Here is a 24,542-nt window from a genome sequence, read left to right as displayed (position 1 = left end):
ATGAAAATTAAACTTGGAGCTGCTAACCGAATTGGTAACCCTTCTGGACAATACAATTAGGTTAGCATTTAGATTGTAATATATTTTGGATACTATTAAGGCCTTGTGTTTACAGGGTTGTGTCTCTTCACTACTTTGAATGTTGAGAAGCTTCTTTGGCTAATGACTGAGTTAATCGCTTCACTTCAGAACATAACAATGTTAGTACAAAGTCTGCAGCTTGCTTTGCCCTCTTAACTCATGGAGGCAACATACATATTGCTCTTTGAAACTTAAGTTAACTTTCATAGCCATCAAAATTGTGATCTACATCCCTGAATGAATGTTTGTTTTCTTTCTTTTCTAGGAGTTTGCTCTGCACAAGTTGAACTCGGTAGTCAATGACTTCTGGGCTGAAATTTCAGAATCTGTGGTTAAAATGTAAGAAATTTATGTTGTCTTCTAAGAAGTGATACTGTGTACTATCGATGAAAAATTCAAATCTCAGCTATTTTGTCTCTTAAATGAATAGCTTATGTTTCAGTCCTCCCTTTGAATGTCTGTACTCTGCATTTTGAAAATTACTCATTTTAGAATGGTCCAGTGTATTACTCAAGCTTGCGGTGCTGTTTTAATTCTGCGCAGCCATTAAAGTTCAAATTTAATTGTGTGAAACTACTAAATAGAGAATAGCCTCTTTGACATTCATCCTTTATTTGCAGATACAATGGGTTCAAGGTGCTAGAAGCAAATTTTTCTTTCTCTCATGATTAACACATTCGCTAATTAATACATGAGCATTACATTGCAGCCACTTTGTAAACAGACTGGCTGCACTAAACACTAAATGCAGGAGAATGATGCTGTTAACATGCTCTGCAAGACCTAAGTGACAATATATAATTCATCAAATGAGTATAAAGGTTCCGATACTGTGCAATGAATGTAGAAATCTTTGTATAAATTTAATTTCTGTGTGATTAAAACATTGGTTTAAAATACAAACAGGCAGTGTGTCTATTAAAACTGTAAATACGGAGTCATAAAAGGTGATTTTAACCATTTATTTGTTAACAGAGAGATGGTGAATGGGATATTGTTTTGATTGCTGGTGATTCCCCTGGAGAGGAGCTAATTAATGAGGGAATGTATTTAGTCCTAGATAAGCAGGTGATGCGTCATCCTAGTAGGACACAGATGATGTAATTAATAGGAGGAGCCAGGTCTGCCTGTAGCTGGCATTTCTTCCAAATGCTGTTTGATTGAGCAGAAGAATCTTGATAAGACAGAAGGATTTTCAGGTTGTTCCTGAAAAGGGTCTCTCACTCTCCAAAGGGTCCCCAAAGTAACCTGTATGGTTAACTTCAGTGAAAAGTGGTATTTGAACTATATTGGGTTGCTTAATTGGAATTAGTGGCAGGTATAGATAGTAAGTTAAATTGTTTCTATTTATTTAAGAACTATTGATCTGATCATTGTAAAGGTATTTCTTTGATTAATGTGATTAATTCTGTATTTAATTTAAAGTTTTTAAAAAATATTTTAAAAATTTGCCTTTTTCACATTTTCTCCCAGATTTACACCCAACAATAAACAATAGTCAGTAACGAATGTAATGTCAATCCCCATATCAATAACAACGATCCCATCCTCATCTGCCTCCGCCCCCGTTTCCAACCCTGGCTGGTCCGACACCCCAAATATGGCCTGAGGGCCTGGGTCCAGTTTCACATGCACCACTTTAGAGATTACCCTAAACACCACCTTCCAGTAATCCTCCAGCTTTGGACCGGACCAAAACATATGAACGTGGTTTGCGGGGCCTCCCCCGCAACGTTCACACACACCTTCTACCCCCTCAAAGAGCCGGCTCATCCTCGCCCTTGTGAGGTGCACTCTGTACACAATCTTCAGCCTCGCACACGAGGTGGAGGCGTTCACCCTCTGGAGCACCTCACACCAGAACCCCTCCTCCATACACTCTCCCAACTCTTCCTCCCACTTTGCCTTGATCCCTTCTCTTCTAAAATAGCCCAGTAAACCGCCAGTACCAACCCCTTCTCCAGTCCCCCTGTTGTCAGCAATGTGGAAGCTGGCTCTACTGGGAAGCTCTGTATCTCCTTTCTGGCAAAGTCTCAAACCTGCATGTATCTAAATATTTCCCCCTGCTCCAGTCCATACTTGGCTCCCAGCTCCTTCAATACCTCAAAATGACCCCCAAGAAATAAATCTTTTAGTGTTCTAATTCCTTTCTCCTCCCATCTCTGAAAATTATTTAAAGTTTGTTTTAACACAAAAGATACCTATTGGTCAGAGTCATCACTCCTGGGGCGAAGTAGCCTTTCCTCACAGATATTTACAAAAAAAAAGTTTGAGGTCTGGTATCCTAAGAATTGATATTGTTTCTTTTTGAGTGAGGAGCTGTACGAAGATGAGACTTTCAGAAGTCGGGAGTTTGCTGCCTTGGTGGCATCTAAAGTTTTCTACCACTTGGGAGCCTTTGAAGAATCGTTGAACTATGCACTTGGAGCTGGGGATCTCTTCAATGTTAATGATGAATCTGAATATGTGGAGACCATTATAGGTTAGCATTCTTTAATTCTTATTATGAACTCATTATGAATTCCTTCAGGTTTATTTAAAGAGATTTTTTTATTAAATTTGGATTCATTTTTTCCAATTAAGGGGCAATTTAGCGTGACCAATCCACCTACCCTGCACATAGAACATACAGTGCAGAAGGAGGTCATTTGGCCCATCCAGTCTGCACCGATCCACTTAAGCCCTCACTTCCAGCCTATCCCCGTAACCCCATAACCCCATCTAACCTTTTTGGACACTAAGGACAATTTTTAAAAATACAAATTTAGTGTACCCAATTCATTTTTCAAATTATGGGGCAATTTAGCATGGCCAATCCACCGATCTTGCACATCTTTGGGTTGTGGGGACGAAACCCACGCAAACACGGGGCGAATGTGCAAACGCCACATGGACAGTGACCCAGAGCCGGGATTGAACCTGGGACCTCGGCACCGTGAGGCAGCAGGGCTAACCCACTGCGCCACCCTGCCGCCCACTAAGGGCAATTTAGCATGGCCAATCCACCTAGCCTGCACGTCTTTGGACTGTGGGAGGAAACCGGAGCACCCGGAGGAAACCCTCGCAGACACAGGGAGAACGTGCAGATTCCGCACAGACAGTGACCCAGAGCCGGGATCGAACCTGGGACCTCGACGGCATGAGGCAGCAGTGCTAACCACTGTGCCACGTGCTGCCATTTTAAAGAGAATTTTTAAAGAAATTTGGTATTTAAAGACTCACAGTTGGAACTTTCCTGTGGATCTTTGGAATAACTTAACATACTTTTCAAAGTTTCTTTTGACTTTTTGAAGGACTTCAGCTTTGGAAAGAGCATAACCAAATTACAGTGGTTATTTTTATTTTCCAACACCTATATTGTTGTATTTGTACAAGTTTTTTTTGGGTTGGTTAATGTAAAATGTGCAAAATTTTAGAGTTGTGAGGCAGAAATCCTCTTCCATGGTTAGTGGTTGAGGCAAAATCTATGCCAATATTCAGGATAAAATTGGTTGAAGGAAAAGGGAGTTGAAGGACTATGGGAACTGGACAGGTAAATATGGTTTGTAAGCCTAATTACTCGTGGAGAGTAAAATCAAACATACCAGAGTCTAAATTATTTGTTTGTATGTTGTAAGATAAAGTCGCCATAGTCCCAGATGACCATAGGCTGCTCGTCCCTTTGAGGGGGAGATGTGACTGGTGGTTGTTTAACCTGAGAATCACCACACCTCAGGTGAGGGCAAGGTTGAAAAGGTAGACCTTCATGAATAATCTGTAAATGTTATTGAATGTTAAAGCATTCTGCATATATATTGATGCCCACTAAACTAAAGAATGATATTTACAGGAATAATGTGTTAATATTTATAATGAATCTTCTATTACCCTGTCCTGGTAATACACTTGGATTTTATTAAACTAGTATTATGTTTTATATTAACCATGGGAAAACTGTTTCTAAGTAATATTACCATTTGGTATCAAATTCTGAACATTTTCTGTGAGTTCATGCATGCTAGAAATTGAATTCCATATTGTTCAGGTGCAATTTGTATCTTTAACTTGGAAAATGTACCGAGGTGTGACAGAAAGGAATGAAGACCATGGATACTTGGCTAAAGCAAGAGGCATTAGCTGGGGTAACCAACAGCTTGGTGGAGGGTTGTATGAGGGACTGATAGAGAGTGGGGCTGTGGTGCCTGAAGCTATGACTAAGACATAAAAGTTGATTTGCAATAAAAGTTTGCGAGATGTAGAAGGCTGGAGGAGGTTAATGAGAATGGGACTAGGCCATACAGAAAATTATTTTGTGCTTGAATGAGTGAAGAAAATTGAACCCAGAGATGAAGAATTATATGCTTATCCATACCATTGCTGAGCTTTCATTTCCCTTTTTACTTCCACGTTTTGTTCCCAAGTGAGCAATGTTTCCCAGGTACTTGAGCTTCAGCATTTAATTGTTGGAAGGCAATTTTCAGTGAGTTTGATAGCTGCTGTGGCATTTCATACGGCCAAAAGAAGGAATTGGCAACTTAATTTTTAAAAACGTGACAATGGGGAGTCTTGACTTGATTTATGTGTTTAATATGATTTTAATTTCTTGACTGTAGCAAAATGCATTGATCATTATACAAAGCTACGAGTTGAAAATAGAGAACTACCTGATGGTGAGGAGAAAAGCGTTGACCCTCGATTAGAAGGTATTGTGAATAAGATGTTCCAACGCTGTTTTGATGACCACAAATACAAGCAGGCAATTGGCATTGCTCTAGAGACCAGGCGGCTTGATGTCTTTGAGAAAGTGATTCTTGAATCTGTGAGTATGCATTGTTGAATAATGTAATTTCTGATGTAATGCACTCTTGGTTCTCTCTTTTCACTCTTCTCCAAAAGGAACAATGAAGGCTCATTCTGTAGTTATTTTTATTGTTATTGTAGAATTAATGCTGTAGTTTCAGTTTTGGTAAAACCCATATTGTTCAAGTTTTAAAATAGTGCCATGAGAGCGATGTGATATGTTGATGAAGTAGTCTGCTTATAACTGATTGTTGTTATTTACAGATGGTAGAATTTTTTTTTTGCATTTGTGTTTTTCTGACAATTCCAGTTTGTTTTAATAAGTTCTAAGGAAGCTATTTTGAAATAGTAATTTGGTCATACATAAGTTTTTTGTTGAAGCTTTTCGTCTTGCACTCAGGACATTCGCAAGAATACAATGAAAGGGAAATCAACAAATTTATAATGCATAAGGAGAGAATGCTGATTGGTTGGCAAGTGGACTCTGGTAGTGGTGTTGCCATGGAACAGTAGGTAGTGACTGACCGTTAACTGCCAAACATTGTTTGAAATTTAAACCCGGCAGCTTGACTCTGATTGGCCAAAGTTTTGCCTTGAGGAATGAACCAGTGAATGGCTATGGTTAGCACTTGCTTCACAGCGCCAGGGTCCCAGGTTCGATTCCTAGCTTGGTCACTGTCTGTGTGGAATCTGCACATTCTCCCCGTGTCTGCGTGGGTTTCCTCCGGGTGCTCCAGTTTCCTCCCACAAGTCCCAAAAGACGCGCTATTAGGTAATTTGGACATTCTGAATTCTCCCTCCACGTACCTGAACAGGTGCCGGAATGTAGCGACTGGGAGCTTTTCACAGTAATTTAATTGCAGTGTTAATGTAAGCCTACTTGTGACAATAACTATTATTATTTATATTTTGTTTGTATTGTATTCTTGTGAATGTCCTGAGGAGTGTAAGATGCAAAGCTTTGACAAAAAAGTATTTTTTTTTATAGCAATACTGCCATGTGTTAGGATGTTGCCAAATTAAACTCTATTATATATTCACAGAATGATATCTCTGGGATGCTTGCATACAGTGTGAAAGTATGCATGTCACTCATGCAGAATAAGAAATTCAGAAATGAAGTTCTGCGTGTTCTGGTTAAACTGTATATGAATCTGGAAAAACCAGACTTCATTAATGTGTGTCAGGTAATAATATTTTAACTATATGTCTATATATATCGTGTGTGTGTGACACACATTTCCTGTCTACAATCCTTATTTCATGGTAAGATTGTTGAGTAATGTTTGAATACTGTAAAACTACAGTAATGTAGTTGCATACCTCTCGCCACTAGTGGCATTGTGGCATCTCTCCATTCCTTTCTGTCCTCCAAGGAAAATAGTCACAACCTATCCAGATAGATTTTCACCCCTGGAATTTCTTGTGATTTTTTTCTGAACCCTCTCTAATGCCCAGAATTAGGAAATGTGGTGCCCAAAATTAGATGCAATACTTTGTTTGACCTGTGCTCACTGTTCAGTTTCCGTACCCCTCCTCCTTTATCCTGCTGGCTCTTTTTGGCCCACTCCGAACTTATAAGACCATTTTCTGACATGCGCCTATTAAAATCAGGTAAAGCCAGGATGGCACATTGGTGCAGTGGTTAGCATTGCTGCCTCACGGCGCCGAGGACCCTGTCTGTGTGGTTTCCACATTGTCCCTGTGTCTGCGTGGGCCTCACCCAACCCAATGATGCAAATCTGCATCCACCACACTTTCAGGCATTACATTCCAGATCCTAACCACCTGCAGCATAAAAAGCAGATTTTCCTTCTCCTTTTGTTGGTTCTTTGTCAATCCTCTTGAACTGCTGTCCTCTGGTTCTTGCCCTTCTGCCAACGGAAACAATTTCTCCTTATCTACTCTGTTCGGGCCCCTCACAATTTTGAAAACCTCCAACAAATCTTCTCTTTCAAAGGAAAGCAGTTCCAACGTCTTCAATTTATCCATGTTTCTCATCCCTGTAACTAGTGTCATGAATCTTTTTTGCAATCTGTCTAATGCCTTCACGTCCTTCAAGTGTGGTACCAGAATTATAAGCAGTACTCCAGTATTTTCTGCAATTTCATTGTAACTTCCTTGCTTTTGTACTCTTATGTCCCTGTTTATAAAGCCCAGGATCTTGTGTGCTTTATTAACTGTTTTCTCGACCTGCCTTGCCACCATTCATGATTGGTACACATATTACCCTAGATTTCTGATTTTACATCCCCTTTAGAATTGTACCTTTTATTCATATCCCTTCTTGCTCTTCCTACCAAAATGAATCACTTTGCACTTCTTTGCATTATGTTTCATCTGCCACTGGCACCCTGCCCATTCCTAAGTCTAAGCCTAAATCCTCTTGAAGTTTATCACTATCCTCCTCTCAGTATTTCAAGTTTTGTGTCATCTGAAAATTTTGAACTTCTGCCCTGTACACCAAAGTTTAGGTCATCAATTATATAGATTCTAACGCCAAACTCTGGGAAACCCCACTATATATCTTCCTGCAGTGTGGATAAACAATCACTTACTACTACTTTGTTTCCTGTTATTTAGACTACTTCATACCTGCTACCACTGTCCTTTTTATTCTGTATTATGAATTTGTAGTTTCATGTTAAAGGAATGTTGCTTTTAGCTTTGGAGAAATCAAATTTTTAAATGTAAGGTGAGTGAAAAAAACTGGGTTGAGCATCTGGTAATCAAAGCATTGAGCAACTGCTATTTAAAGCATGGTCCATCCTTACTTAAAAGGAATAGAGTTAGAGAAAACAGTAAATAATAGGTGGCCTATTTTCTGAGTATTGGTGGAAGTGAAACATTTAAAGTTGTATCAAGGGATTTAAATGAATGTGTGGGTCCCAGACCAAGCGAGGCTGAAAGCAAAAGATGGCCAAGGGAAGATTTGAAAGTATCCATACACTTTTCAGATCAAAGGACAAGTTTAAGAATTATACTTAATTCAGTGAAACCTCTATCTGGGACATCCCAGATGTGCCACGTTGCCACGGGGATAGATTACAGGAAGGTTTCTTATGTTTTGAGTTTATTTGTGTGTTTTCTCACCAAAATTGTTGGTCAGCCTGGAAGACTGCGAGAAAGCAGTGTACCATCTGCTGGCAGCCAGTTAAGGGACATTGAGGCTATTAGGAACTAGGGGTATTTCCGATCTAGAGTCACTGAGCGGGAATTGTAATTGGGGTCCATGCTTGTCCAAAAATGTCCAACTTCATGAGAATTCCAGTCAGATCTGCCCAGGAAAACTAGTGGAAGAGATCAGTGGCCACCTGTTATTTACTGTTTTCTCTAACTCTACTCCTTTAAGTAAGGAGACCTTTAAATAGCAGTTATTCAGTGCTTTGATTACCTGATGCTCAACTCAGGTTTTTCACTCACCTGATATAGTGTTCCCTATTCACGACATCCTTTGCTGCTCTTGGTTGGCCTTGTTCCACACTGTAACCAATCACTATTTGTTGATGCACCACTGTCAATGTACTCTGTCGATTATTTTTTTTTGTTTACTATGTATGTTCCCTTGGCCGCAGAAAAATGCTTTTCACTGTACTTCGGTACATGTGACAATAAAAATCAATCAGTCAATCAATTAGCAGTGGGATCTTTAAAGAAAAATCGACCTCTGGAAACCTGGGTGCCAGACTAGGAAACTGAGGAGAGTCAAAGTGTATGCCTAACAGCTGTGATGCACCTTGATTTGACCCCGGAGAAGTGAAATAACCCTTAATATCTGAGAAAGTATAGGGAAATGCTTTGGTGAAATTAAAAACAGACTGCAATGTGGTCTGTTAAGATTGTTGGATTTAAATAAAAAGGTATAGTGTTAGACGAGTAGTGCTTACTACTTTGTTACTCTGGACGAACAGGAACTCTATACCAAGCAATGTATTGAGGCAACTATTAAACAATTATTAATAATTAAAAATTAAAAGAAAATGAAATAAAGATAATGCTATTAAAAAAGGAAGAACAAAGTACTTTAAAAGGAAGGACAATTTTACATATATTTAAAAAAAAAAAAAAAAAATTTTTTTTTAAATTACCCAATTATTTTTTCCAATTAAGGGGCAATTTAGTGTGGCCAATCCACCTACTCTGCACATTTTTGGGTTGTGGGGGCGAAACCCCCGCAGACACGGGGAGAATGTGCAAACTCCACACGGACAGTGACCCAGAGCCGGGATCGAACCTGGGACCTCAGCGCCGTGAGGCGGTTGTGCTAACCACTAGGCCACCGTGCTGCCCTAACTTTATATACATAATGTATTATAGATAGGTACTGTATTTCAAATGTTATTCCCCTTGGTTCATCCATCACTAAGTCACCAAATAGTGGAATGTGGCGACAAGGGGCTTTTCACAGTAACTTCATACTTGTGACAATAAAGGGTTATTATTATTATTTAGCTTTACTGAGTCGACACTTCGGTCAGTCATGGCCCTCCCTCTTGTAGTCTTGAGTGGTTTACTATTTCACTCTGGTTGCAGCAGTGAATCCTGGAAGCAGTGTTTAGCCCAAATATCAGGCTCCATTCCAGGCTTTTGAGGCTTTATTCAGACATTCTCAAAGTAAAGAGTCTTGAAAATATAAGGCCTTATTGATTTCTTTGCATGCATTGCAAGGCACATTTAAGTTATATACACATCTTTTTGATGGTCTCCCATCTGCCATCAATTAGGTTGCATATCTATCAATCAAGCTCCATCTCCTGATTCCACACCATAGTTGACTACCCCATGTATAAGGCTTGTAGGTCAAGGGTCATCAAATGCAGTAACAAAAAGCATTTCTGGTAAACAAAAAACAACCTTTAGTCGTCTAGCTTGAAAAGGGAAAACAAGATGTTGACCAAATGCCACCTGTGAATGGCTGATATGAAAAACAAGGCCTTCGGGAATGTTCGTCTACAGTTAATATCATGACAGATTATTAATAATTAATTATTTGACTTAATCAAAGAACAGTTCTACAAAGTAATGCAATTCAGGCTTAAAATCAAAGCAGTAATAGAATGCAAAATTGCAAAAATTAGTGGAAGCAGGCCTTCAAGTCATAGTAATATATCCAAGTTTGTTGATACTCCAAGCTAAGCAAGAATGCAAGATGTGGGGCGGACAAGCTGGGGAGAGGAGCGATATAGATAGATTAACTAAGTGGGCAGCAAGATGGCAGATGGAGTATAAGGTGGGGAAATGTAAAGTATTTCACTTTGGCCATAAGAATAGAAAAGCAGAAATTTTTTAAAGGTGGGGAAACTTGTAAATGTTGTCGCTCAAAGAAATTTGGGTACACTCCTACAGTGAATGCAAAATCAACATGCAGGTACAGCAAGCAATTGGGAAGGCAATGGGATATTAGCCTTGCAGGATGAAGATGTCTGCAGTTGTAAAGAGTTTTAGTGCGACCATATCTGGAATATTGTGTGCCGTTTTTAAGGAAGGATATATTTGCTTTGGAGGTGTACACCAAGGGTTTATTAAGTTGGTTTCAGGAATGAGGGGTTGTCTTACAATGAGAGTTTCAAAAAAAAAAAATTTTGAATACAAATGATTTTTTTCCAATTAAGGTGCAATTTAGTGTGGCCAATCCACCTACCCTGCACATCTTTGGTTACCTCTATTGTTGCATATTATTTCTCTATTGTTGTTTTCTCTCTACTATTCATGCTGACATGAATTTCCTAGCAAATGCTTAATGCAGATAAGATATATATTTGTAAATTTAAACTTACTGTAGAAATATATTTGCCCTAAAAAAAAAAAAATTCTTGAACACTTGCCACTTGGGAGAAGTAGCATTTATTCCTAAAATCATGACTGAACTGGAAAGCCATTTCCCTCAGTGCTGAGGTTAGTTTTAAAATGCTAGCAGGTGGCCCACTTGTGCTCCCACCTATTTGCCTGAGTTGAACCTGTGGTTAAGATTCAAATGATGCTGCAGGCTGTTGCAACATGAGATTTAATCTATCTTTTGTTATGTTGTTTCTATAGTGCCTAATTTTCCTAGATGACCCCCAGGCAGTAAGTGATATCTTGGAAAAGCTTGTAAAGGAGGACAACTTACTGATGGCCTATCAGATTTGTTTTGACTTGTATGAAAGCGCCAACCAACAATTCCTGTCTAGTGTTATCCAGAATCTGAAGACTGTAGGAACTCCCGTTGCTGTTGTACCAGGTTCTACAAACACAGGAACTGTGCCAACTGCTGAGAAAGAAAGGTAAAGATGCTGCTCACAAAGTCATAGCGGATAAGAATTTAATTGAATTTTTTGGTTTATTGGCTTTATATTGATAAACTTGCAGTAATTGTTCAGTAACCATGCTGATACGCATAAAGCACAACGAAAACCCAAACATCCTCCCTGGGTGGGGTTGCTGGGTTGTGGGGATAGGGTGGAGGTGTGCGGTTGGGTAGGGTGCTCTTTCCAAGAGCCAGTGCAGACTCGATGGGCCGAATGGCCTCCTTCTGCACTGTAAATTCTATGAAATTCCACATGCATAGTAATGACTAAAAGATTGTCATGTATTCCAGATGTATTTTCTTTTTGATAATAGTAAAAAGGCAGAGCTACAGGTTAAAAAAAAAATACCCAACCTGCCTCTGTTTCAGGAAACTGTTAAAAATGCAAAGTACATGTGCTGCAGTGGTTCAGGAAGGTGACTCACCACCACCTTTGCCCACATCCAGTGACACAATTTAAAGGAAAAAGTACTGCATGGAACAGTAAGGTAACAGTTCAGAAATGTTGTTAACTAAAGTCTGTCAAAGCAGTGACACTATATCTAGCCTACTGAAATTTTTCAGTTTATCAACATTTGTGATTTCTCACTTATCAATGAGCAGGCACGCAACAGCTGTTAAGTAACGAACAATATCTCAGCAAGACAATAATTTGATTTGTGCATAGTGAAAAGCGCATCTGTTCGACAATTGAGAAAATAGGTTTGATGCCTATTGTCTCTGCAGTGCTTTTTGAGTTTTTGGAGGTGTTCCACAGTAGCCTCCATATCTGTATTGCATATAAATAACAAGTGATCTCTAAAGCGTCAGTCAGTATATTCGGTTGTATCATTTATATTGAGTTGGGAAATGTAATCAAAAAGTGTATTCTGGTTCAGTTTTTGTACTAATCTGTCAGATACAAAAGGGTCACATTTGGCTTAGTGGTAGTACTCTTGCCTTCTACGTGGGAAAAGGTATGGTTTGACACCCACACCAGAACTTGGATACAAATTACATTATTTTCCTCTCGATATGTAGCAGTAGATACTCTTCTGTGGGAAGTCCAACTAGTTTAGTTTATTGATATTTGAAAGTACTGTAATATTAGAAAAATTGGACTGTTGTATTGGTGTTGGCACACCATGTTACATTCATCTGCCCTTAGCTGCACATAGAAATGGGAAACTAATGTAGTCCATTGCGGAAACCCAGGTGATAAAATCTAAAAACTATTACTTTCCTTTATAGTTGAGCTTTGAATGCTGCTAACCAAAAACAGATTATTTGAACTTAAAGTAGTTTTTTTCTAAATGGACTACCAACTGATATTTCTCTCTGATCACCCTTCTTGATAATGCTTTTTTGAATTCTTTCTCCAGTGAAGCTATGGAGACGGACGAAAAATTGGGAAACTCTCCAGTAGCATCCGTGAAAACAACAGAATTGGTGAGGAGTTAAATAGGATTGTGTTATGTCCCTCCCCCACCCCTTTTTGTTTGAAAATTTCCACCCATTGTGAGATCTTGCTCCGCCATATGATTTTGTCAAGCAAGAATACTGTCTGAGGTTCCTAGACTGTTGAGTGATGTATAGTATGAACAGAATCGCCGGCTTTCTGTTCCTGTTTTCTATCTAAAGAGAAATACTTAGTATTACATTTCAGCATATTTCCACTATTTTTCCAAAGACAGGATTTGAAAATTAGAGTTAACCTTTATTGTATTTTTCAGTCCAATATATTTATGTTTCTATTTTTATAGAAAAGTATTTTATTATGCCGGATTCTTCCTCGGAGACTAAAACTGTTAGTTTATCTGAGTAATTAAACCACACCTCACATCCAATGTGCTGGAAATTTCTCGGATTCCTGTCTGTGCCTGCATCTCCTTTTTTAAAAACACCTCCTTCAGAGGTTTTTCAAAATGAAGGCAGTATGAGGCAGCCAGATTTGCTAAAGAGAAAGCTGACAGGTCTTGTTGAGATGAAAGGATGGAAATAATCATGTTAATGCCTTTTAAGATGACCACGAATGCAGGCTAGTGTACTTTGTTATTGTTCAAAAATGTGTAGTATGGGTTGAATTAAGTTCCGTGCCATAAAGCTAGAAAGGGACATGAAAAAGCAGGAAGGATTAGGGGAAACCCCAAGGTGTTCTGCACTTGTGTGAGAAATAAGAGGATGATCAGAGTGAGAGTAGGGCCAATCGGGGATAGTGGAGGGAACTTGTGCCGAGAGTCTGAGGAGATAGGGGAGGCCCTAAATGAATATTTTGTTTCAGTATTCACTGGAGAGAGAGGAATCTTGTTGCTCATGAGAACAGCGTGAATCAGGTTAATAGACTCGAACAGGTTGATATTAAGAAGAAGGATGTGCTGGAAATTTTGAAAAACATCAGGATAGTTAAGTCCCTGGGCCTTGGGTATACCCAAGGTTACTACGGGAAGCGAGGGAGGAGATTGCTGCGCCGTTGGTGATGATCTTTGCGTCCTCACTCTCTACTGGAGTAGTACCGTATGATTGGAGAGAAGCGAATGTTGTTCCCCCGTTCAAAAAAGGCAATAGGGAAATCCCTGGGAATTACAGAGCAGTCAGTCTTACGTCTGCAGTGAGCAAAATATTGGAAAGGATTCTGAGAGACAAGATTTATGATTATTTAGAAAAACATAGTTTGATTAAAGATAGTAAGCATGGCTTTGTGAGGGGCAGGTCATGCCTCACAAGCCTCATTGAATTCTTTGAGAATGTGACGAAGGTCACATTGATGAAGGTCGGGCAGTGGATGTGGTGTGCATGGATTTCAGTAAGGCATTTGATAAGGTTCCTCATAGTAGGCTCATTTAGAAAGTTAGGGGGCATGGGATATAGGGAAATTTGGCTGTCTGGATTCAGAATTGGCTGGCCGAAAGAAGACAGCGAGTGGTGGTTGATGGAACGTATTCCGCCTGGAGGTCGGTGACCAGTGGTGTCCCGCAAGGGTCTGTTCTGGGACCTCTGCCCTTTGTGGTTTTTATAAATGACTTGGATGAGGAAGTGGAAGGATGGGTTAGTAAATTTGCCGATGACACGAAGGTTGGCGGAGTTGTAGATAGTGTTGAGGCCTGTTGCAGATTATAACAGGACATTGACAAGATGCAGAGCTGGGCTGAGAAGTGGCAGATAGAGTTCAACCTCGATAAATGTGAAGTGATTAATTTTGGAAGGCTGAATTTGATTGCTGAGTACAGAGTTCTTGGAAGTGTGGAGGACCAGGGATCTTGGGGTGCATGTACATCGATCCCTCAAAGTTGCCACCCATGTTGATAGGGTTGTTAAGAAGGCGTATGGTGTGTTGGCTTCATTAACAGGGTGATTGAGTTTAAGAGCCACGAGGTTTTGCTGCAGCTTTATAAAACCCTGGTTAGACCACACTTGGAATATTGTGTCCAGTTCTAGTCGCCTGATTATAGGAAGGATGTGGATGCTTTGGAGAGGAGATTTACCAGGATGCTGCCTGGACTGGAGGGCATGTCTTATGAAGAAAGGTTGAGGGAGCTGGGGCTTTTCTCACTGGTGCGAAGAAGGAAGAGAAGTGTACTAGGTGATGAATCATAGAATAATAGAATTTACAGTGCAGAAGGAGGCCATTCAGCCCATCGAGTCTGCACCGGCTCTTGAAAAGAGCACCCCACTTAAGCCCACACCTCCATCCTATCCCTATAACCCAGTAACCCCGCCTAACCTAAGGGCAATTTTAGCATGGCAAATCCACTTAACCTGCACATCTTTGGACTTGTGGGAGGAAACTGGAGCGCCCGGAGGAAACCCACACAGACACTGGGAGAACGTGCAGTCTCCGCACAGACAGTGACCCAAGCCGGAAATCGAGCCTGGGATCCTGGAGCTGTGAACCTTTTCCCCAGGGTGGAAAAGGGGATATAATTTTAAGGTGATTGGAAAAGGGTATAGGGGAGATGTCAGAGGTAGGTTCTTTACACAGAGAGTGGAGGGTGCGTGGAATGCACTGTCAGCAGTGATGGTGGAATCCGAGTCATTAAGACTATTTAAACGATTCTTGGACAGGCCGTACAACCTGTCCGATTTGTACATGTCCCACCTTCCCCAGAACCGGTCTCAGTGCCTCAAGAATCTGAATCCCTCCCGGCTACACCATCTCTCCAGCCACATGTTCGTTTGATTTATCCTCTTATTTCTGCTCTCACCAGCACATGGAACTGGGAGTAATCCTGAGATTACTACACTTAAGGCCCTGCTAACTTCCTGTCGTTGTTGGTACCAATGTGTACCATGACCACTGGTTGTTTACCTTCCCTCCCTAGAATGCCCTGCAGCCGCTCCGTGACATCCTGGACCCTGGCACCAGGGAGGCAACATACCATCCTTGCTGTACCCCTTACTATTTAATCCCGTATCACTGTTGCTCTCCACTCATTTTTCACCCACAGCCCCTGAAAAATAGAGCCACCCATGGTACCATGAACCTGGCTGCTGCTGTCCCCCCACCCCCCCACCACATAGTATGCAAAGTGGTATAACTGTTTGAGAGGAGGATGACCACAGTAGACCCATGCACTACCCTCCTGAGTCTTTTACTGTTCCTGATGGTCACCCATTCCCTTTCTGTCTATGCTAAACTCACCTCGGGTGTGACCACCTTGTTAATAGTGCTATCCATGACTTCCTCGCATTGCAGATGCTCCGCAGTGAGATCACTCGCAGCTCTGGCTTCGAAATCCAGTTAGCTGGAAGCTACATTTGTATACACCTTCTGCATATATGGCCAACAAGGATGCTGGAAGTGACCCTCATTTCCCACATTGCGCAGGAGGAGCATATCACGGACCTGAGGTCTTCTGCCACGATGTCCCTCTCGTTTAAGCTAGTTACTTCCTTAAAAAAAAAATTACATTAGCTAGGGGCCTTATTTGCGTTAGCTGGGAAATTTGTTTCTTACCAAACACTTTTATTTTAGTCCCGACCTAATACATTGAAAATGCTTAACAGTCAGCTGCTTTGGTTGATCCGACATCACGTTCTCAACCAACGTTTGTTGACAGCTCTTCCACTGAATTGGTCCTTTGCAATCCCCCCCCTCGGTTATGGTGCTCCTCAAGTCACTCATCATCGACATTTGTTGATGGACTGCTTTAGTATCTGAGGAGTTGTGAATGATGCTGAATGTTGTGCAATCATCAGCGAACATTCCCACTTCTGACTTTATGGTGGGCGGAAGGTCATTGATGAAGCAGCTGAAGATTGTTTGACCTCGGACACTACCCTAGGGAACTCCTGCAATGATGTCTTGGAGCTAGGGTTGAGTCTTTATAGCTCTTTGCCATAGAGAGCTGTGAGGGCAGAGACCTTGTGAATATTTAAGGGTGAGATAGATTTTTGATTAATAAGGGAATCAAGGGTTACGGTGAAAGGGCAGGAAAGTGGACATGAGAAATGTTGGATCAGCCACGATCCAATTGAATGGCGGAGCAGGTTCGAGGGGCCAAATGGCCTACTCTTATTCCTATTTATCATGCTCTTATCCAGTGCCTAAAGTCATTTCTTGACATCACATGGAGTGAATCGAATTGGCTAGGGACTGACATACGTGATGTTGGGGACTTTTGGAGGAGGCCGGGATGGATCACCACTCGGCACCTCTGGCTGAAGATTGTTACAGATGTTTCAGCCATATCTGTTGTTGCCCTGATCTGCTGGGCTCCTCTATCATTGAGAATGGAGATATTTCTCGAGCCTCCTCCTCCAGTGAATTGTTTAATTGTGCACCACCATCCACAACTGGATATGGCATGACTGCAGAGCTTAGATCTGATTTGTTGGTTGAGGGATCGCTTAGTTCTGTCTATCACTTGCTGCTTATGTTGTGAGGCATGCAAGTAGTCCTGTGTAGACATCAGGTTTCATAGATTTCATAGAGTCTATGAAACCTGGTGTCAACACCGGACTACTTGCATGCCTAACAACATAATGAGGTTGACACCTAATTTTTCGGTGTGCCTGGTGCTGCTCCTGGCATGCCCTCCTGCACTCTTCATTGAACCAGAGTTGATCCCCTGGCTTGGTGGTAATGATAGAGTGGGGGAAATGCCGAGCCATGAGGTTGCAGATTATCGTTGAATACAATTCTGCTGCCGATGACCCACAGCACCTCATAGATGCCCAGTCCAAAGTTGCTAGATCGTTTTATAGTCGATCCCATTTAACATGGTGCCACACAAGTGTCCTCAATATGAAGACGGGACTTCGTCTCCAGAAGCTCTGTGTGGTGCTCATTCCTACCAATATCGTCATGGACAAATGCATCTGCAACAGGCAGGTTGGTGAGGATGAGGTCTAGTTTATTTTTCTCTCTTGTTGGTACCCTCCCCACCTGTCGCAGACCCAGTCTAGCAGTTATGTCCGTTAGGGCTTCGCAAATCGTGACGCTACCAAACCACTCTTGGTATATGTAATGTGTGATTCTGTCAGGCTGTTGTTTGACTAGCCTGCCAAGCCCCCAAATGTTAGTAAAGAGGATTTTGCAGGGCCAAAAGCGCTGGGTTTGCCTTTGTCGTTTCTGGTGCCTGGATTAATGCCGAGTGGTCCGTCCAGTTTCTTTCCCTTTTTCATTGTTCCTATCTCTCCATGGCCTGCTCCCTCCCATTTTGTCTAACTGTCTGTAATCCTCCAAAAGCTTTGCAATTCTCCAACCTTTTGCAAGACTCTTTTGCATGCCCTTCTTTCAGCTGTTTGAGCATTAAAAAATAGGAACAGGAGTATGCCATTCAGCCCCTCAAGCCTGCTCTGCCAGTCAATAAGATCATGGTTGACCTGATCTGGGTTTAACTCCACTTGGGCCATAAGCTCTGGAATTCTCTCTCTCTTTCGCTCAACCTGTTTCCATTTCTCTTATCCTTTTAAGATCCTCCTTAAAACAACTCTTTGACCAAACCGTTAGTGTCTACTATGTCCTTTGATTCAATGTAAATGTTTGCCTTATTCTCCTGTGAAATGCCTTGAAACATCTTCCAATGTTAAAGGTGCAATATAAATACAATTTGTTGTAATGTCTCCATGGTGAAAAATGGGCAACACAATGCTTCAGTCAAAATAAAATAAAATGCAGAATCAGCAAACTTTTTGTGTTTGATTTTATAAGATGAATTTTGGGGTGAGGAAATGCAATTTGAATAATGAAACCAGTTCTACGTTCATGTTTCATGATTCTTTATAAGTAGTTTCCTAGTTTATGTATCTTCCACCTGATCTTTTTTGGCCCAATCCCTTTACAAGTTTGGTTTGGCCTGCCTAAATGTAATACCAAAATTCAAATTTCCAGGCTAGAAGTAATATTTTTATCACCGCCATGCTCATGACTGTCATTAGAATGCAATCTCTTATGTAGATACTCTCAAAGATTTATCGTCTCATAATATCTGCCAATACCCATTAATGTGCACAGCATTAGACCAGTTTAGCTCATTTGGCTGGACAGCAGGTTCGTGATGCAAAGTGAGGACAACAGCGTGGATTCAATTCTCATACCAGCTGAGTTTATTTATGAAGGCCACATTCTCAACTTTGCCCCTTGCCTGAGGTATGGTGATCCTCCGGTTAAATCAACTCCTAAAGGGGTAAATAAACCTATTGTTATCTGGAACTATGGTGACTTTACTTTCTACTTCACTATGCTGTTTGGCAAGCGGGTAATCCTGTGTTGTAGCTTCACCAGGTTGACACCTCATTTTTAGGTATGCCTGATGCTGCTCCTGGCATGATAGTTTCTTTACATTTCCCTAACTACAAAGTAACACTTGCAAAATAATTATATGTTCTCGTAAGAAGTCTTGTATTTTGTACAATGCAAGTTGTGATGACATTATTAGCATATTGACATCTTGGAAAACATTCAAGACTCTGGTCCAATCCAGAAGCACCACCGGTACCTTTAAAAAAATTTTTTTTTTAGCGAAGCTTATGTGGCAGTGGAATCTTTCCGCCTGCTTTTGGGTTTTGAATGTTCAATTATTTTGGAAACAGAGTAGGCGAAAGCTGCTTTAGTATGTGTGGCATAGCATTTTGGTGGTGGAATATTCTCCCCTTTCTTGGATGAGTGCAGCTCCAATAACACTCAAGAAGCTTGACATCATCTGGGACAAAGCAACACACTTGATTGGCATCTCTTCGACCAATCACTGGCTCTAACACTGATGCACAATGGCACCAGTGTGTACCATCTACAAGAAGCACTGCAGGAACTCACCAACGCTCCTAAGACAGCACTTCCCAGACCCACGACCACTACCACCTAGGAGGACAAGCGACAGCACCACCTGGAGGTTCCTATCCAAATCACATGCCACCCTGACTTAGAAATATAGTTCTGTTCCTTCACTGTCGCTGGGTCAAAATCCTGGCGCACAGTCCCAAACAGCACTGTGGATGTACCTACACCACATGGACTGCTGCGGTTCAAGAAGGCTCCTCACCACTACCTTCTCAAGGGCAATTGGGGATGGGCAATGACTGCTGCCCTAGACAGCGATGACCACATCCCATGAACAAATCAACGTCAAAACATTGTTTTGAAAAGTTCTGTGATGTTTGAGCTCTCGAGGATGTTTGATTGTCAGAGCTTTGTATTTTATTTTTCAGACTGCTGAGTCCAAGGCCTTGCAGGATCAGAACACAAAAATGATAAAAATACTAAGTGGTGAAATGTCTATTGAGTTACATTTACAGTTTTTAATACGAAATAACAACACAGATCTTATGATATTAAAGAACACAAAGGTAAGAGACTACATCTAACTTTAAATTTAGAATTTAGATACTCACTTTTGTAATGTAACTTATGAACATTTATCTACTTGCTAGGATGCAGTCAGGAATTCAGTTTGTCATACAGCAACTGTGATTACCAACTCTTTCATGCATTGTGGAACAACAAGTGACCAGTTTCTCAGGTAAATCAAAATGCACTATAAAGTTTATTTATGAAATAGATTAAGCAAAAGATAGTTTTGCCAGGACAATAATAATAATGGCTTATTGTCACAAGTAGGCTTCAATGAAGTTACTGTGAATAGCCCCTGGCAACATAGTTAAATTGTCACTTCAGTCCACAGATAAGAGTGCTGCCAAATTGTTAATGTATTGTTGGATGGGATAGACAAACAATGGGCGAGAGGGGAGTTTACGTGTGACAATTATTTTGCTTTGGAATGTATCTTGATGAGCAGAGTAATAGTCGGTCAATTACGAATGGTGAAAATCTGCTGGAATTAAAATTGTTCCACGTTTGTTTGTCCTTCATGTATGAGAATTCATCAGAACAGAATTCTTTTCCGGTATACAATATAAAACAAAAATACTGTAGATGCTGCAAATTTGAAAGAAAATGCTGGAAATACTCAGCAGGTGCGGCAGCAGTTGTGGAGAAAAAAGCAGTTAATGTTTCAGGTTGTCCGTGTCTTTTCATCAGAACGTTTTGTTTAGTTTCTCATTTTGTGGAAATGAATTGCAGCTTCAGATAATGAGGCCCACCAATGGCTTAAATGTGTAGTCGAATTGTCTGCACTGAAAGTAACCCAAGTTTGGTTCCTACGCTGCTGAATTGGCTGGTGATGAGAGTGACAATCCAGGTACCGCAGTTAGGCTCTGCACCTGTAGGTTACGGAAAAGAAGGAACAGATGAAAATAATGCAAAAGTGATGATAAGTGGAAATACATTGTGTGGGAAAAATCAGGTTCACAATTGAATTATTTTGTTTTCTAGAGAGAATCTTGAGTGGTTGGCAAGAGCCACCAACTGGGCTAAGTTTACAGCAACAGCCAGTCTGGGAGTTATCCACAAGGTAACTAATTGCGTTCCAGTCTTCGGAAGGAGGAGGAGCTGGATGTCCCAATTTTTACTGAGTTTTTATTTCATTTTTACCTACCAGATCAATTGGTATTCCTCTTGCTGACATTATTTTTCCCGGCTTTCATTGATAACTTATATTATATAGCACCATAACACGATAACATCCCAAGGTGGTTCACGAACATTACAAAACAAAGTATGACATGGAGCCGTACAAGGTACAGTGTCTCAAAATAGGCAACCGCGGGACCAGTGTTGTGCTGGATTTCGGGTCTTGCTGAATTTTGGGTTGGGAGGTTCACGCTGTGGATGATTCAAGCCAAGCTGTACCAGGTAGGGTCAAGGGTCATTTGGAACACTGGACTGGGTCGGCGCGCAATTGGCGATGCAGATAATTAGTTCGGTATTACACCACACCAATACAATGCCTCGCTGAATTGTCGAGATAATTTGTTTTTTTTTTTGTTTTATGCATTGATGCATGGCACATTGTAAAAAAATATCCACTTTGGGACAATCAGATTTGAGACATTGCCTCTGTAAATTAAGTTTATAATAAAATTACAAACATTACATTAATGAAGTTTAGTAAAATCTTGAAATGTGAATTGGTTCCTGGGGTGAGAGGGTTGTCCTGTGATGAGAAATGGAGTAAATTGAGCCCATGCATTCTGGAGTTTAGAGCAACCAGAGACGATCTCATTGAAACAAAGACTTGACAGGGACACTTGAGAGGTGTTCCCCATGGCTGGGGTATCTGGAACAATGGGTGCAGCTGCAGGATAAGGGGGACAATCATTTAGGAGCGAGATGAAGAGGAACAACTTCACTCAAGAGTTGTGAATTTTTGGAATTGTCTAACCCAGTTGGTTGTGACGCCATTGAATTTACTCCCGTAAGGAGTAAATTCAAGTAAATTCAAGGCTGAGCTGGACAGGTTCTTGGTGCCTTGGGAATCAAGGGATACGGGGACAGAAAAATGGAATGAAAGATCAGTCTTTATCATATTGATTAGTCGACAAGTTGGAAGGGACTGTATAGTATTTACCTGCCTCTATTTCTTATGTTCTTCTGCAATAGTGCCTCCATCGACCAATAAAGATTGTAAAGATTTATTTCTTCCCCTTTTATTCTTTGTATGTACTTTCTTCACTACATCTTATTGTAGGTGCTAGCCTTGCAATACTACACTGATGTTATTCACAGTACAACATTACATGAGCCAACATTTTCTGTTACCCATTATTTTGCCACAAAAAATATTTGCTTTTTTGTGTTCTGTAATTTGAATAAAATTCTGAGGTCGATATATGTATACTACTCCTAATATCCATTTTATTCTTTTTGTCAGTTTCCCTGGTGCAATTTTAAGCATTAATGGTGCTAGATAAATGTAAGTTGTTGTAGTGCAATACTAATGTTACTTAATACCCACTCCATAAATTACCAGACACAGAATTCTGCAAAGTCAAATTCATTCGGCTAATCCCAGGTCTCCCTTTCTCATGCCTTTCCTTCCCATGCTCATTCCTCATGAAGCATCATAAAATTTTTGAAACCTATAATGTATTTTTGGGGGGAGAGATAAGTGGTAGAGGAGATTAAAATTGCATTCGCACCAATGAATTACCTGGATTATCATTTCAATGGAAATTGCCAGCTGCCAAGTGGAGAGGGCTAGATAAAATGGTTTGCAAAATTACTTTGCATTTTGACAAATGGTTAATTTGTGTTTTAAAGCCAGATTAGGAATGCGAATTATCTGCAAATAACTCATTGCCCATTTGCCCAAGTTAAAAGTTAGTAATGGTTCACATCAGGCATCTTCTGTTTTTCTCACCAATTAGTGGAAACAGGCCATCATTACAGTATTTTATTCTATCATAATCATGAATGATAAATCTGGTCACTTCTTAAAAATAGCGATTTAAAACTCTAGTGGGAAAATTTACAATTACTGAAATCTCTCTTTATTATTGCAACCTCTAATCCTTGGTACCATTCTAGTGAATCTATGTTGCATCTTGCCGAATGCTTTTACATCCTTCCCATAATGGAGTGCCAAATATTGCAAGCGGTATTTCAGTTGCTGAACTAAAGTCTTGTACTAGTCCGCATTACTTTTTTTTTTGTTGACCCAAAGCTAAGGATTCAGTTTGCCTTTTTAATGCTCTTAATAACTTGCATCAAGCTTTAATGTTTTATCATGTGTATCTATCCACTCGTTAAGGTACCTCTGCTCCTCTATTCCATCTAAATCCAGCCATTTATGTGTATCAATGTCGTTGCACTGAGCATTGTGTAACTTGTTTAATTAAACTACTACTCTTGATATTCCTGGGAAGATTTGCTGTGAGGTAAATAATGAAAATACAGATTGTCTATTTGTACTTTTTTTTTTAACAGACACTTTTATTGAGGTATTTTTGGCATTGTAAACAGTAACAATATACATTAGTGTGCAGATACCAATTACAAAAAACATAGTGCAAACAGTACCAGTCTATTTGTACATTTCAAATATTTCTCTGAAATTTGAATTGTGGAATTATGTTCCTTCTCCAGGGTCATGAAAAGGAGGCCTTGCAGTTAATGGCAACATATTTACCCAAGGACTCCTCACCTGGCTCAGCTTATCAGGAGGGAGGAGGCCTGTATGCCCTCGGTCTCATCCATGCAAATCATGGTGGTGACATCATAGAATATTTGCTCAACCAGCTAAAGAATGCAAGCAATGATGTAAGTTCCAAATACATTTAAAGATGGTTACGTGCGCAGAGCAGAAATTCTTGAGATCAGAATGCTAACTGAGCCACAAAATTGTGGAAACTTAGCACTTTCAGTGATCGTCACTAGAATTATTCAAATACACTGGGCTAGGTCTGGGCTTTTAATACGAAACGTGGCTTTTTATGTGCAAACAGCAGTGTGTTATTAATTGTGCCTTTTGTGTTGCTGTACATGTTGAGTTGATTCTTTTATTACCAATTTATAGTAGCAAACAAATATGACATTTTCTGAAAAATCAGCTTCAGTTTGCCATTATAGAGAGCTTGAATTAATATTTCTAAACTGGTGTGTCAAGTTGCTCTAACCATAGGTCAACTTTAATTTGTGACATGGGTTTCCCCCAAAACATGCTATCCTTCGAAGGATCCCTATTTCCAGGTTTAATTTCAGATAATATTTTTTTAAAGTTACATATTGTCATAAATTTAGCGTCTTAGTAGGAATTGTTTCTAGTGTAATTTGCAAAATATTATAAGTTGATCTTGACCCTTTTTTTTTAACCTGTAGATTGTGCGTCATGGTGGGTGCCTTGGCCTTGGTTTGGCTGCACTGGGTACTGCTCGACAGGATGTCTATGACCTGCTCAAAACAAACCTGTACCAGGATGATGCTGTTACTGGTATGGAAGCAAGAAAATCTGTCCCAAATAAAGTAGCTGAGAAAGTTAAAAGATATATGGGGTGTTTGTAACTCTTGTTATGCTTCTAAATACCTCTTCATATCCAATCTGGTGATTCCAAATTCTTTTCCCACACCGACCCCCTCTCC

The 24,542-nt window shown here is 40.3% G+C and overlaps 1 protein-coding gene across 1 annotated transcript in view; it reads left to right on the top strand.

The window, feature by feature from the left end:
- The window catches only part of psmd1 (proteasome 26S subunit, non-ATPase 1), a 135,677-nt gene that overhangs the window by 14,853 nt on the left and 96,282 nt on the right, over nucleotides 1-24,542 (top strand). Inside the window, exons 3-13 of the mRNA XM_038815916.1 lie at nucleotides 347-420; nucleotides 2,394-2,563; nucleotides 4,674-4,879; nucleotides 5,904-6,047; nucleotides 10,897-11,123; nucleotides 12,508-12,574; nucleotides 19,775-19,912; nucleotides 19,997-20,085; nucleotides 20,898-20,976; nucleotides 23,550-23,723; nucleotides 24,282-24,393. Of these exons, the coding sequence (XP_038671844.1) occupies nucleotides 347-420; nucleotides 2,394-2,563; nucleotides 4,674-4,879; nucleotides 5,904-6,047; nucleotides 10,897-11,123; nucleotides 12,508-12,574; nucleotides 19,775-19,912; nucleotides 19,997-20,085; nucleotides 20,898-20,976; nucleotides 23,550-23,723; nucleotides 24,282-24,393 (1,480 nt within the window). The remainder of the gene's footprint in view (nucleotides 1-346; nucleotides 421-2,393; nucleotides 2,564-4,673; nucleotides 4,880-5,903; nucleotides 6,048-10,896; nucleotides 11,124-12,507; nucleotides 12,575-19,774; nucleotides 19,913-19,996; nucleotides 20,086-20,897; nucleotides 20,977-23,549; nucleotides 23,724-24,281; nucleotides 24,394-24,542) is intronic.

Source organism: Scyliorhinus canicula, chromosome 13 (assembly GCF_902713615.1).
Source record: "Scyliorhinus canicula chromosome 13, sScyCan1.1, whole genome shotgun sequence".
NCBI classification, from domain to species: Eukaryota; Metazoa; Chordata; class Chondrichthyes; order Carcharhiniformes; family Scyliorhinidae; genus Scyliorhinus; species Scyliorhinus canicula.
Note: the sequence above shows the minus strand (reverse complement) of the source record. Positions and strands in the feature narration are given on the sequence as shown.